General features: G+C 42.5%; 1 protein-coding gene across 8 annotated transcripts in view; it reads left to right on the plus strand.

Annotated features, from left to right (window-relative positions):
• Positions 1 to 16,292, plus strand: part of septin12 (septin 12) — a 429,590-nt gene that overhangs the window by 372,996 nt on the left and 40,302 nt on the right. For all 8 annotated transcript variants that reach the window (XM_070901064.1, XM_070901066.1, XM_070901070.1 and 5 more), the window contains 2 exons: positions 408 to 489; positions 5,734 to 5,871. In XM_070901064.1, coding sequence (XP_070757165.1) covers positions 408 to 489; positions 5,734 to 5,871 — 220 coding nt within the window. The remainder of the gene's footprint in view (positions 1 to 407; positions 490 to 5,733; positions 5,872 to 16,292) is intronic.

Below are 16,292 nucleotides of genomic sequence, written 5' to 3' on the forward strand. Positions count from 1 at the left end.
TTGTGGCCAAGCAAAACAAGGCTTAGCCAGCATCGAACCTTGCTATACCAGGTTGAAATGGGAAAAGTGTCCTGTTCCTCAGCACTAACATCCCTCATCTTGATGATCACAAAATTCAACACGCAAAATTAGACTGGAAAAAAAAGATTTTTAACAACCTGTAAGTTCATTATTTCCTCTTGACTATTAATTTTACAACTAAGAGTGAAGTGAGGCAGATATGTCCTATCATATTTAATCTGTATGTGATATTATTGAGTTGGGGCGTGGGGAGAGGTCATTAAACAGTGGATTTTGTTTCCAAATGTGATTACTGTGGACACTATACTATTTATGTTCTCCTTGGGCTGTACACTCCATCTGTCTGATCTTCCTGATATATTTTCTTTTATTTTTTCTTCTTCTAGTTATTGAAGAAAAGGGAGTAAAAATGAATCTGACAGTTATCGACACACCGGGATTTGGAGATCAAATTAACAATGAGAACTGGTATGTTAACTGTTTCTCACCTGATTCAGATACTTTGCGTTCATTTGCCTGTTAAAAGAAAAAGTTCAAGTAATTATGAACGATTGAATCACCACTTTGAATAAGTCATTTACACCGCTTAAATCAACATTTACACAGTATAAAATTAGACTGCTCATAAAGGACCACAAACATGTGGGCTCAAGTTTCGGTCTGAGTCGCTCCTATTTTTTTGGAGCAACTAGTTTAGAATGGAGCATCTTAGAAATTGCAATTCTCGGCATTTAGTTTGCTCCAGTTCTAGTGAGTTAGAATAGTTTCATTTTAGAACAATTTTTTTTCAAAAGGGGGCGCGTCCAGCCACTTACGCCTGTTTTGCAAGTTTAGGAGGCGAAAACTTATTCCAAACTAACTTAGAATGGAGTAAGTAGATTTTTGTATGCTCAGAAAAACCTTGCCTACACTTTAGAAATTAGGCACTGGGAACGAGATATTGGTGGGGGAGGGGGGAGGGAAGTTATGGAATTTTACAAGCATTTAACACTTTCACTTCTACAAATAAAGAGCCATCCTGAATAATAAATGATAAATAAAGCAAGTAAAAAATACATTTAATTTTCCTACCTGTCTGAAGCAGCAGCACCAGCAGCCTCCGAGCTGCGAAGACTTGGGCTGTTTGGCCAGGGGATAGGGGAGGCGTCAGGCCACAGCGACGGCAGTAGAATCCGGCGGCAGCAGCAGCAGGCTCCGAGCTGCGAAGACTTGGGCTGTTTGGCCAGGGGATAGGGGAGGCGTCAGGCCACAGCGACGGCAGTAGAATCCGGCGGCAGCAGCAGCAGGCTCCGAGCTGCGAAGACTTGGGCCGTTCAGCCAGGGTATAGGGGAGGCGTATAAAGGACCGGGAGGGAGAGCCAGCCAGCTTAAAAGTATAATTTGTACTTCAAGTATGGGTGCTGCATTGGCAACACGGATTATGCAATGGTTCTCCATCAATTCACTGCATAGGAGAGAATTGGTTAGAGCTCACCACACCAGGAACTTCATAGCCCGTAGGCTGATGGGCAGAAGACCTTACCCACGTCGGCAATATCGAGCCAGGCGTTCGTACCTGGACAATGAGCGAGGCTGATTGTGGCAAAAGGCTGCATTTTTGCAGAGAAGTTGTCGTTGAGATCTGTGATATGCTGAGAGCAGATTTACAGATCAGAAGCAGAATGCTGACTTCCTTGTCTGTTGAAGTGAAGGTTACAGCTGCACTTTCCTTCTATGCCTCGGGATCATTTCAAGCTACAACTGGAGATGTGTGCGCCATCTCTCAACGTGCAATACATGCCTGGGTTTACCAGGTCACGGCTGCACTGTATGCGCATAGGAATGACTTCATGAGAGGGCTGTAGGCTTTTCCAGGATTGCTGACTTCCCAAAGGTGCAGGGCTGCATTGGTTGTACCCACATCGCCTTGCGAGCACCTGTGGAGGATTCCGAGCAGTACAGGAATAGAAAAGGTTTCCACTCCATTAATGTGCAGCTCGTGTGTGACGACAAGCAGCGCATCATGTCAGTCGATGCGAGATACCCTGGCAGCACCCATGATGCGTTCATCCTACGCAACAGCGTTATATCTGATCTGTTTGAGCAACAGCCAGAAGGGCAGAGCTGGCTACTAGGAGACAAAGGGTATGGCCTGGCTAATGATGCCCCTACACGTAACACGGACGGAAGCTGACCATCAGTACATCATGTCGCACATTGCGACGTGCAGCATCATAGAGAGGACCATTGGCATCTTGAAACAGTGTTTACGATGCCTGGACCATTCCGGAGGCCACTTGCAATACTCTCCTAAGATTGTCGGTCAGTTCACTGTTGTGTGTTGCATGCTGCATAACTTAGCCATCATGCGGCAGCAGGAGCTGGTAGTGGAACCAGAAGACGCACACGAGGGGAGAGTGCCTGATAGTAATTTGGAAGAGTAGGATGAGGATGATGACGCCGATCATTAAAGCATGCAAGTGCTTGATGCCGGAGCACGAGGTCGGAGGAGGGCGGTCCATCATGCTCCTTTAACGATTGCTCGAACCCTTCACCAGCAGCTCATCCGTGAACGCTTCAATTACTGATGCCTGAGGGCTCTGCGACCACTGTTGTGCATGGACATGTTTATTTTTTGGAGTTGTTGTGTTGTGTTAATGGAACATGATTCGGTTTTAATGAAAAAGTATTTTATTGAAGAGTTAACGTTAGTGTAATAAAATATTATCAAACTTTACTTTTTAATATGACTCGAAGATCACTTAAAAACTTTAAGATCACTTATAAACTTGTAAAGTTACAAAACAATTTCAATATGAAAAATCTTACACTCAAGATCACAAACTTCAAGATCACTTTTTAGGTGCAAAATTAAATAAGTTACAAAATGTTAGAGCATTTACACTAATCACTTATATTGTAAAGTTACAAAACAATTTCAATTTGAAAAACGTTACTACAGTTACATCAAGGACAAGAACAAAAGCAGCAAAAAAAGGCTGCAACCATCTCTCATCCACATCTCGGTGAATGTTCACTTCTTCATGGGGGTGTTATTTGATTGGCGGGGTTGTGTGCCCTTATTGCAGCAGCTACCTCCATGAGGGCTTATGCCGCCACTTGCATGCCCTCCCTGACGGCCTGTGCCATCGATTGCACTCCCTCGGACATTCCCTCACTAAGTTCCCGTGTCATTACGGCTATTTCTCCCGTCAGTACCGTTACCTCTTCGCCCACTGCACTGAAGCTGCCCACGAGTGATTGGGTAAGGTCATTGCTCTCCACACCCAATGCCACAACCCGAGTCGCATCTGTTGCACGCTGCATCTCAGGAGAGCGTGTCTCCAATCTCCTTCTCCTCTGCCTGGGTCTGCCTCACGGCACCACTCCAGTGGGAGCCGCGGGCTGGGATGGTGCGGCCCTGGGTCTTGCATCCAGCAACACTCGAGTGGGAGCTGTGGTTTTGGATGGTGGGGCAGTGGGTGTAAACTGCTGCATTACATCAGCAGCACCACTGGGACCCGCAACGTCGGAATCTGTGAAACCATGGAAGGTGGAACCAGAACCTATGCAAGGGTTTGAAACACTGATGTCTGCTAATGTGGCTCATAAATATTAAGTTCGAAGGTCTCCCCTGATGACATTTCAGTCAACGCCTGCAGCCATCCTTGGTCTGGATCGACCGAATCTGGTGGCTCTTCTGGATCTTCAGGATTGGCATCACCTTCTGCAAAATATATCAGAACAGTCAAATGTTTAGCAGCAGAGGAGGGGGCAGGATGGGTGACATGAGTACTCTCACACATAGCAGGTGAGGCAGCAGGTTGATTTGAAGGGCCACGATGCATTTTCAGGACTTACCCTCTCCCTCGCGAGTGGGCCCAGCTTGTGCTGTACTGATTGCTTTTCTCCATGTACGACTCATCATAGCAGCTACCCTCTGTTCCAAGGGTGTCAGTGGATGCAGATTTGGCATGCCTTTTCCTGTTCCTTTCCCTTTTGTTGTGGGCCAATTTCTTCTGCAAAGATTAAAATATAACTTTTTACAGAGTGCGTCTTTCTGCAGGGTGGGACATACAGATAGTCACATTTACAATTACGATTCCATTGAAAAATGAAAATATTACTTACACTAACTACTTGACCAAGGTCATGCCATTTCTTTTTACACTCCAGATCTCCTGGTATGCACCACTGCGCAGTAATCTTCTGCAACTTGGTTCCAGCATTTCTTCGTTTCTTTGGGTGGCACTTTTATGTGACCTCTGTTGCTGGTATCCAGCTCCTGCCATCTCTGCTCAATGACAACTTTTTCTCCACTTCCTCATGCAAGAAATTCTTTGTTCTTGGTGGACGTTGTTCCATTGCTGTATTGAATTGACACTCTGATTTTTCAAAACACACAGTCCTTATTTTGCATGCACCTATGCAGCACTTGTTCTGGAAGTTTAGCAGCAACAAGCAGCACTCACTGATTTCAGCAGGTGATTTCTTCAACAGTGCTGCTAAAAGCACTCCTTCAGGCACACAAAAATCAGCAAAATTCACTCTCAAGCCTTTCCACAGCTCCACAAAACAAAACAGCACTTTTCCTCATTTACCTTTAAAAATGGCCACCTGCCAATGTTTGTCTCTCACTGCACGAGTGTGCGCATGCGCAGGGCTGCCGGCACGACATCATCTTCTCCGACTTAGTCCCGCCCCCCTGCAGTCACAGAATTGGCCCCACCCCCCGCAGATGCTGGTACGCCGCGCCAAGCTGGAACGGGCCCGAGAAGGAGTGCAGAATGCCGAGGTAGGCTTTAGGAGCACTTTTTATTCCAGGAAACAGGCGTGCCTCTCAGAGGTGTGCCGCTCTGAAGGAGGGCCAAAACTTGCCCCCACAGTTTCTCCCTCCTCCAACCAAGGAAGGACATAACTTGCCCCTACATGTTGAGCAATGAGGTCAACTATTGATCTCATTTACCCAATGGAAGCAACTAATGGTAGAGTTCCTTGGGACTCAAAGGACAACCTTTTGGATGGGTGATGAGGAAAACACATGGAAGCGTTTTTGAATTCCAATATTTTAGGTGCTGAAAGTGTTGTACTTGTGTTGACTGCCAGTTCTGTTGCAAAATAAACTCTTTTGGAGTTCCAGCTGCCTCTGCTGAGGAACAACTTTTAACGTAATGTCAGTGTTTTTGACAAATACTAGAAAAAGCTAGACAAATGGCACAGAACGTAACAATCTGGACGATCTTGACATATCAAATGAGTATTTAGGGTAGGATAAGCCAGCTTAAACACCTGACATCTGCGAATCTAATCAGATTTCAGTTTGCGGTACATAAACCCCATGCAACAGTAGTTTGTGATGTCAAAACATCTGAGCACCTGTCTGCTAGGTAAGTGTCAAGAAAAGTGTGGTACTGAAAGACTGCTTACCTATAATAACTAGATTAGCAGATGCTTTCTTTGTGGAAAAAGTCCTAGCTGAACAATCAGGAAAAGCTTGGGAGGTATGGTTTTTGAAGTTGCAAGTACCCTGTTTTACCAATTAACAATTCTACATATCTTAATACTTTGTTTATTTCGATCTTCATATAAGTAATTTCCAAACAATCTGAGGAGTTTTAGCAAAGGAACAGGTAGCACATGTCACCTTTCCAGATAAGGTCCTCAGTATTGCAAAAAAACGGCAGTTTTGATTGAACCTTGAAAAGTTTATAATCAAAGAATCCTGTGTTACAGCTGGGAACCAATTGTAAAATACATTAATGAACAGTATGAGAAGTACCTGAGGGAAGAGATTAATATCAACCGGAAAAAGCGGATTCCCGATTCTAGAGTACACTGTTGTGTATACTTTGTGCCCCCCACAGGACACTGGTATGTATATGATAATAGTCTCTCAATAACTGTCCTTAACGTTCTGAAAGGCCTATTAAGTTGATGCAATGTAATGATTGTAAAGCCAAGCATTGTTTTTCTTTCAGGTTATGCAGTAGATATTAAAGGTGCTCTGAGCATGCATTTCCTGTTTGTCACACTTAGTGTCGCACTCAAACCTTCTGTCAGAAGTAAAAAAAATAGTATAGTGAAACAAAGGTATCCATTTGGAATGTAAAAAGTTCCTCAGGCAATTGAAAGACCTTAATTGGCACAGGAGTCAGGAGGTCTACCATCAACTGACCTCGCCAATCAGCATTCTGACCTGCACCTAGTGTTTACTTAACAGCAGTTACACTTTGTGTCAGCCTTGGCTCAGTGGGTAGTACTTTTGCCTCGGTGTCAAAGTTGTGAGTTCAACTCCCACTCCAGAGACTTGAGCGCATAATCTAGGCTGACACTTCACTACAGTGCTGAAGGAATGTTACACTGTTGGCGTTGCCATCTTTCAGATGAGTCGTTAAACCAAGGCTCCGTGTTTTTTCTCAATTGGATGTAAAAGATCCCATGGCACAATATTGAAGAGCAGGCGAGTTCTACCCAGTGTCCTGGCCAATATTTAACCCTCAACCAACAACAAAAAAAACCAGATTATCTGGTCATTATCTTATTGCTGTTGATGGGACCTTGCTGTGCGTAAATTGGCTGCCCACATTACAACAGTGATTACATTTCCAAAGTACTTTGTTGTCTTCTGTAAAGCACTTTGGGACATTCTGTGGTTCTAAAGGGACACAGCATCACCAGGACGGCAGAATGATATATTGTGTATTTCATAATGTAATGCTCGTTTATTTTTAAATCCGCATTCATACGCTAAATGGTAAATGTTTAAGAGGAGTAGAGGTGTAGAGAAGTTCTTTAGAAGTCGGAAGACAAGTTGATAAAGGTGTTAAAGAAAAGCATATGGGTTTCTGGGATTTATAAACAGAGACATAAAAGGCGAATGGTAATGCAAACCATGTAAATCATTGGTTTGGCTCCAGTTACAATATTGTGTACTGCTTTGCACACCTCATATTAGGTAGGATGTTACGGTCTTGGACAAGGTATAGAAATGATTTACCAAGATGATGCCAAGCATTTGCAAAAAGCCTAACGCCTGTTTCAGGCGTGGGTGAAGGACACACACTTTTTGTCTTTACCCGATATGGTGGTTAGTGCACTTCTCGCCAAAAATGTGCGCACACTTCCTGCCCATCATATTGGGACCTTAGTAGTTCAAGTAGCACCTTGCATTGACCAATTTCTAGGCCATTGACTTGTTGCCGTGATCCAGTTCCCTTCAGTACCTCACCAGAGTGAATATCCTTCATATGAGCTTCAATGGTGAGTGTCAGCAAACTCTAATCTGATGTAGCTTATCAGGACTGCTCTACATTATGACTAGTTTTCAAAGAAAAATTGAATTGGTAGCATTTGTTTTCTGAGAGTGTTATGGTATTGAAGTAGGCTTGGTTAAGCTCTATGCATTATTGTAGCTAAAGCTCGAACACTGGAAGATTGAGTTTGTTTATTTATTGTCTTTGACTTTTCTGAGCAACATAATATGCACAACTAAGGGTTACTTCAGCAAACAAGCACTTTAGAATCATAGAATGAGACCATTTGGCCCATTGTGCATGTGCCGGCTCTTTGAAAGACCAAGTAGTCCCACTCCCCTGCCCTTTCCCCATCACCCTGCAGACTTTTCTCCTTCAAGTATTTATCCAATTTCCTTTTGAACTTTATTATTGAAACTAATTCCAGACATGATGATCTATTGGGGGAGGGTGTAATGAATAGAGTGGATGGGCTATATTGCCTTTCTTCCATGCTTCCTTAGGTTTTTATCCCTCTAGCCCATGTGCCTATAGACAGTTAATTTATTTTTCATAAGAAATGAATTACAGCTGGAGATTTGTGCTATAGATTTTTGAGCCAAAACGACTGCATCTGGAATTTAATCAATCTTTTTTTTTTGTGAAGACAGCTATAAGTATCTATTTAACACATCCTGATTCTCTAATATTTCATCTCAACCTATCCTTTAAAGGACATATCAGTTCTTTAATGCACTGTCTAGTACTAATGTTTCTTTTAAACTGGATGCCTCTCCTTACTATCTGTAGTCTGCCTTTGTGAATTCTGTTGCCAAATTTCACATGTAATATTTTCCGAATTCTCTCATGATAGAACTTGATGGGACACTGCCAAAAGATTGTGTTCCAAAATGTTTATTACTAATATATATCCTTTGAGGGTGTTTTACACTGGATTCCATCTCGCACACTTGCTTGTGTAGAAAGTGGGTTGGGTGGTCTTGAGGTAATTACTGGAGAATTTCTAGAAGTTATAAGGGGGAAAAAAAGTGGTATTTATCATATCGCTCAAAAGTGTCTTGAAGCTCTTCAGGTGCAATCAATGATGTTGATGTACAGTGAGTGTTGTATTGGCAAATGCAGCTGTGGAGGGAGGTGTGCAAAACATAGGATCATGGAAAATAGGTGCAGGAATAGGCCATTCTGCCCTTCGAGCCTGCGCCACCATTCAATAAGATCATGGCTGATCATGGAACTTCAGTACCCCTTTCCTGCTTTCTCTCCATACCTCTTGATCCCTTTAGCCGTAAGGGCCACATCTAATTCCCTTTTGAATATATCTAACGAACTGGCCTCAACAACTTTCTGTGGTAGAGAATTCCACAGGTTCACAACTCTGAGTGAAGAAGTTTCTCCTCATCTCGGTCCTAAATTGCTTACCCCTTATCCTTAGACTGTGACCCCTGGTTCTGGACTTCCCCAAACAACGGGAACATTCTTCTTGTATCTAACCTGTCCAATCCAGAATTTTATATGTTTCTATGAGATCCCCTCTCATTCTTCTAAATTCCAGTGAATATAAACCTAGTTGATCTAGTCTTTCTTCATATGTCAGTCCTGCCATCCCGGGAAGCAGTCTGGTAAACCTTTGCTGCACTCCCTCAATAGCAAGAATGTCCTTCCTCAGATTAGGAGACCAAAACTGTACACTATTCAAGGTGTGGCCTCACCAAAGTCCTGTACAACTGCAGTAAGACACCCCTGCTCCTATACTCAAATCTTCTCGCTATGAAGACCAGCATGCCATTTGCCTCCTTCACCGCCTGCTGTACCTGCATGCCAACTTTCAATGACTGATGTACCATGACACCCAGGTCGCGTTGCACCTCCCCTTTTCCTAATCTGTCACCATTCAGATAATATTCTGCCTTCCTGTTTTTGCCACCAAAGTGGATAACCTCACATTTATCTACATTATACTGCATCTGCCATACATTTGCCCACTCACCTAACCTGTCCAAGTCAACCTGCAGCCTCTTAGCATCCTCCTCACAGCTCACACTGCCACCCAGCTTAGTGTCATCTGCAAACTTGGAGATATTACATTCAATTCCTTCGTCCAAATCATTAATGTATATTGTAAATAGCTGGGAGCCCAGCACTGAACCTTGCGATACCCCACTCGTCACTGCCTACCATTCTGAAAAGGACCCGTTTATTCCTACTCTTTGCTTCCTATCTGCCAACCAGTTCTCTATCCACATCAATAAATTACCCCCAATACCAGAAACATCAGAAAAGCTCTCTGCTCCTCTTTACCCCGTGCCAAATAGTGGTGGAAGACCAGGAGAAAACCTCTGGATTACAAAGATTTGTTTTTGTTCTTTAAAATTGAAACAATTTGTTTCCAGCAGTCAGACTCCATGCCAACAGCTCTTGCACCCTTGTGGACAAAATGGGAAAGGCATGTACTTGTCACCTCCCTGGTACAGAATGGTCTGCTTGTTTACCACACCTGACAGCAACTGGAAGTTGCACCTTTTTGCCTGAATTTTTAAGTTGCCAGAGGCATGATTTAACATCTTATCTGAAAAATGGAATCTCCAACAGTGCAGCGCTCCCTCAGTACTGCACTGGAGTGTCAGCTTGCATTATGTGCTCAATGTTACAGAATAAAGAACCTGATTTAACCTTTCTACCAAAGGATCCATCAATATAAGAAAAATATAACACTAAAGACACATGTCATATAGAATTCAATGTTTGCAAATATATTTACCTAAATTTATTACTAATATTCTGAAAATAAAGTATAATTGCATAGCACATAGAATGATGCCGCACAGGAGGACAACATTTGGCCCAGCGTGCCTCTTTGAAAGAGCTATCCAATTAGTCCCACTCCCCTGCTCTTTCCCCATTGCCCTGCAAACTTTTCCCCTTCGCCTTTGAAAGTTATTACTGAATTTGCTTCCACCACCTTTTCAAGCAGCACATTCAGATCATCATAACTTGCTGTGTTTATAAAAAAAAAAATTTAAAAAAAATTCCTCATGTTGCCTCTAATTCTTTTCCCAGTTACCTTAAATCTGTGTCTTCTGTTTACCGACCCTTCTGCACTGGAAACAGTTTCTCCTGATTTACTCTATTAATACCCTTCATGATTTTGAATACCACTTTCAAATCTCCCTTTAACCTTTGCTGTTCTAATGAGAACAACCTCAATTTCTCTAGTCTCTGAGTATCTGAAGTCTTTTATCCCTGGTACCAGTCTCGTAAATCTCTTGTGCACCTTCTCTAATGCCTTAACTTGTTTCCTAAAGTGTGATATCCAGAATTGACTGCAATACTCCAGCTAGGGCCTAACTAGTATTTTGTAAAAGTTTAACATAACTTTAATTGTTTTTGTACATCTGTCTCTATTTATAAAGCCAAGGATCCAGTATGCCTTTTTAACAGCCTTTTTAACTAGTCCTCCCACCTTCAAAGAGTTGTGTATGTACACCCCCAGGTCTCTCTGTACCTGCACTGCCCTTTAAAATTGCACTTTTTTAGTTTATATTGCTTATCCTCAAACTTTCTACCAAAATGAATCACTTCACATTTATCTGCATTACATTTCATCTGATGTGTATGACAATTTCACCAGTCTGTCTATGTCCTCCTGATATCAGTTACTATCCTTCTCACTGTTTACTACATTTGAGTTTCATGCCATCTGTAAACTTTGAAATTATGCTCTGTATATCCTTTATATTACTGATCCCCGGGAAACACTACTGCACATTTATTCCAGTCTGGGGAAAAAAGCCATTCACCACTGCTCTCTGCTTTCTGTCCCTTACTCAGTTTTGTATTCACACAGCCACTGCCCCTTTAATTCAAAAGCAAAATACTGCGGATGCTGAAAATCTGAAATAAAAACAGAAAATGCTGGAAATACTCAGCGGGTCAGGCAGCATCTGTGGAGAGAGAAACAGAGTTAGCATTACAGGTCAATGACCTTTCATCAGAACTGGAAAAAGTTAGATATGTAACAAAAATGTAGGGGCAGGGAAAGTGGGGAGGGGAGAATTTTGTAATACAGCAGAGGAGGACAAAGGGTTTAATTAGGAGGGGAAAATAGAGTATGAGAGGAAGCTTGCTGGGAACATAAAAACTGACTGCAAAAGCTTCTATAGCTATGTGAAGAGAAAAAGATTAGTGAAAACAAACATAGGTCCCTTGCAGTCAGATTCAGGTGAATTTATAAAGGGGAACAAAGAAATGGCGGACCAGTTAAACAAATACTTTGGTTCTGTTTTCACGAAGGAAGACACAAATAACCTTCTGGAAATACTAGGAGACTGAGGGTCTAGTGAGAAGGAGGAACTGAAGGATATCCTTATAAAGCGGGAGATTGTGTTAGGGAAATTGATAGGATTGAAGGTCGATAAATCCCCAGGGCCTGATAGTCTGCATCCCAGAGTACTTAAGGGAGTGGCCATAAAAATAGTGGATGCATTGGTGATCATTTTCCAACAGTCTATCGACTCTGGATCAGTGCCTATGGACTGAAGGGTAGCTAATGTAACACCACTGTTTAAAAAAGGAGGGGGAGAGAAAACGGGTAATTATAGACCAGTTAGCCTGACATCAGTAGTGGGGAAAATGTTGGAATCAATTATTAAGGATGAAATAGCAGCGCATTTGGAAAGCAGTGACAGGATCGGTCCAAGTCAGCACGGATTTATGAAAGGGAAATCATGCTTGACAAATCTTCTGGAATTTTTTTAAGGATGTAACTAGTAGAGTGGACAAGGGAGAACCAGTGGATGTGGCGTATTTGGACTTTCAAAAGGCTTTTGACAAGGTTCCACAAAAGAGATTGGTGTGCAAAATCAAAGCACGTGGTATTGGGGGTAATGTACTGATGTGGATAGAGAACTGGTTGGCAGACAGGAAGCAGAGAGTCAGGATAAACGGGTCCTTTTCAGAATGACAGGCAGTGACTAGTGGAGTGTCGCAGGGCTCAGTGCTGGGACCCCAGCTATTTACAATATACATTAATGATTTAGATGAAGGAATTGAGTGTAATATCTCCAAGTTTGCAGATGACACTAAACTGGGTGGTGGTGTGAGCTGTGAGGAGGACACTAAAAGGCTGCAGAGTGACTTCGACAGGTTAGGTGAGTGGGCAAAAGCATGGTAGATGCAGTATAATGTGGATAAATGTGATGTTATCCTCTTTGGGGGCAAAAACAAAAAGGCAGAATATTATCTGAAAGGGGGAGGTGCAATGAGACCTGGGTGTCATGGTTCATCAGTCATTGAAAGTTGGCATACAGGTACAGCATGCGGTGAAGAAGGCAAATGGTATGTTGGCCTTCATAGCTAGGAGATTTGAGTATATGAGCAGGGAGGTCTTACTGCAGTTGTACAGGGCCTTGGTGAGGCCTCACTTGGAATATTGTGTTAGTTTTTGGTCTCCTAATCTGAGGAAGGACGTTCTTGCTATTGAGGGTGTGCAGTGAAGGTTCATCGGACTGACCTACGAGGAGAGTCTGGATCAACTGGTCCTTTATACACTGGAGTTTAGAAGGATGAGAGGGGATCTCATAGAAACTTACAAGATTCTGACGGGGCTGGACAGGTTAGATGCGGGAAGAATGTTCCCAATGATGGGGAAGTCCAGAACCAGGGGACGCAGTCTTAGGATAAGGGGTAGACAATTTAGGACTGAGATGAGAAACTTCTTCACTCAGAGTTGTTATACTGTGGAATTCCCTACCACAGAGAGTTGTTGATGCCAGTTCATTGGATATTTTCAAGAGGGAGTTAGATATGGCTCTTACGGCTAAAGGGATCAAGGGGTATGGAGCGAAAGCAGGAAAAGGGGGTACTGAGGGAATGATCAGCCATGATCTTATTTGAATGGTGGTGCAGGCTCGAATGGCTGAATGGCCTACTCCTGCACCTATTTTCTATGTTCCTTAAAGGAAAGGTCTGTGATAGGGTGGAAGGCTCAAGATATTAAGAGACAAAAGGGATGATGGTGCAAGGCAAAAGGAGATGGTAATGGGACAAGTTAAGAAACGCAAGATGAGTCTAGATAGGGTGTAAAAGGAAAAATCATCACTTGCCATGAGAAAGAGGAAAAAAGCAGAAAAAAGGGGCAAGAGTTACGGCCTGAAATTGTTGAAAATTTCAACAATTTAATTCCATTGAATGCCCTTTAATTCCATTGGTTTCAAATTTTCTAGCAAGTCTATTATATACTTTATCAAATACCTTTTGAAAGTCCATATACACAACATCACCCACACTACCCACATCAACCCTCTCTGTTACTACATAAGCAGCACAGAAGATAGCATTCTGAAAGAAAAATATAGCTGTTTTCTTCCCCCAAGCGACAGGTCGAAGATTCCAAAATAGACTTTTCACTAAAATCTCTCTCACACAGCCCCGCAAAGCAAACATGTCCAGCGTACCAATTGACAAGCTGTTATTTTCTTATAATCCCAGCATGTGATTAAGCGCAGGAGTGATGGATACTTGTCACCCAGTGAGGGCTTTATCTGCCTTTATCTCATGCCCTTTTAACATGGAAACTCTTCAACTGCCTCACTGACTTCAGAATGGCCATTTCAAAGGAATTGAACCTTGTTGAAACTAAAGCATTATCTATCGAGATGGCTAGAGGGAGAAGGTTGTCACTGCCCTGATGTTCTTAGCGTTGTTTAATGCTGAACTCTAAACCAGTTGCCATTAAACTCAACGATCCACTGTACGCATTCCTCAGAAATGGTGCAAAATATAGCCTTGGTGTATTATTAGTCTTTAGTCACTGTAGATAATATTTTAAAGTTTAGTTTGTTTTATGTAGTTCGTATTAACACGTTTTCTATCAAATTGAATAGTTTTGCTACTGTGAAAACAGATAAGATAACAAGCGGCCAAACCGATATCACCCGTTTTACACTATTACCAAAAGTTAAAATGACCCTTGCACTGACTGGCACCACATCAGTGAACAATTGGTATCAATCTATCTGTAATCTTGGTTATCAGTTTCATATTCAACATTAATTAATTATTATTCTCTGTGTACCGAGGGAAATGTGTACAGATGAGCTTTTAAACAATACACTTTCTAATTCCTTATTTCCCTTGATACGTCCCTACTTTTGAGTCACTCGGGTGAATACAGCCCACTGTTGGCAAGTAGTTGGAGAGTCTGCAAGTCACCACTGACTACCCTATGCCCAGAAAGAACTGCTCAGTGCTGACCAGGGCCTGAAGTGTAATGATCTTCAGTTCTATGCATTTTTTCCTGCAGTGAAACTGTCATAAATTTGTGGTAAAGTTGTAAAGAGTAAGAGCCAATGGGACACGTGCAAATTGCACAGGTTTTCCAGAAATAGAACAGAACCTCCATAAGATTGTGGTATAAAGCAGGAGCAGAGAATCTGTAAGGAATCTTCATCGGGCTGCGTAATGTGAGGAAGAAGGTGAAGTGGAAATGATCCTCTCGCAAATAATGTAGCGAAATACCTATGTTACACATTGGTGGGGGAAACATAGAAAAAGGGGGGAGGATCTTAACTGGGAGTGGGTTTTGACCAGGTGGAGGAACCATCAATGTCTATACCTGCTCCGCCTCCCCCCAACCCCCCCCCCCCCCCCCTTGCCAATGACCTCATCGATTTGAAGCCCAGGCAATTTTAACTCCTGGCCCTTATTTACATCTTGCCAACGAAGTGCCCACCTGAAGCGGGTGGAGATCAGCCGCCCAGAGGGCCTCCTTCCACCACCCACTCGGGTAATTCGAGCAGTCCGCCAACACTCACTGTTCGAGCTTACACCCGAAGAATGACTATTTAAGCAGGAGTCGGTGCCTTTGGGTTGGGAGGGGAAATTGGAACGGAAAGGAGAAAAAAATCAAATCAGGAATGTTATTTTCTAAAAATTCCAGCCTTTTAAAGTAATTGAGTACATTTTCAGAATAACTCCGTATCCGTTTTCCAGTGATAATTTTGCAGGATCTGATGGTGACGATGACTGTGCCTTTAATTGTATGACCAAGATTGAAGAGCGTGCTTCTGTCCCATAAGATTAGATGACAATATACAACAAAGGATCTACTGTCTAGTGAAATAATTTATTTAAGTAAGAAGTGTTCTGCTCTTACTGGCTTCAAAGCATATTTGATTTCTCCTCTAGTCTGAAAGCAGCCCATTAGCTGTGATCAGGGAGACTGACCTCAAGGTGAAAGCAGTTAGGTGATAGACGGATATTCCGCCATTGCTAATAGTGCAGCAGATCAGTTTTCAAAACAAGCAACTGGAATAAAATGTTCAGCGGAAGAACTCAGGACTGTTCACACCTGTATCTTTCCTGTGCGGCAATATAACTAGGTATATTATATATGATATTGGTATAATAATTATTGGTTCAAGCACAAATACTACAGGAAAGACCATGTCAAGGTATGCGGGTGGGTCATCTCCTCCAGATATGGGATACAGGCCGTTACAATGGGATGTCAAAGCATTGTGTGGGTGTGACATGAGTAGGGTCTGTATTTCACCTGGCACATTCCACCGGCCAGTGGCAGTGATGCAAACAAACTGCAATATTGATCTGTGTAATTCTAGCACCGGAGTCTGACGTTTCAGCATCTCCTGTCTCATTGTGTAAATCTGGAGCTCTGCCTCTGTCACATCACCACTCTCGGTATGAGAACCATTGATTATCAATCCAACAGCCTGGTTGATATAACTACGTATTAAAATGTAACTGTACAGTGGCTTCATTTGAAATCTGTCATTGGGTTACTAGGGAAGAGAGAATGCAGAAACCTAGCTTTCAAAGGCAATTGAAAGACGTTCTTTCACAGCATTTTTAAGGTCTTCAATCTATCTATTTCATCCAATTGTCATTAAAACCAATGCTGAACCCATACTTTTTGTGACCTGATTGGCTCATCACCTGAAGCCTTGTTTTCTGGGATCTGATTGGTCCACCAGTTACATTGATCCGTCGGTTTCATCGACTAGTTTTATTATCTTGGTTGGT

The sequence above is a fragment of the Pristiophorus japonicus genome, chromosome 15 (genome assembly GCF_044704955.1).
Source record: "Pristiophorus japonicus isolate sPriJap1 chromosome 15, sPriJap1.hap1, whole genome shotgun sequence".
Taxonomy (NCBI): domain Eukaryota; kingdom Metazoa; phylum Chordata; class Chondrichthyes; family Pristiophoridae; genus Pristiophorus; species Pristiophorus japonicus.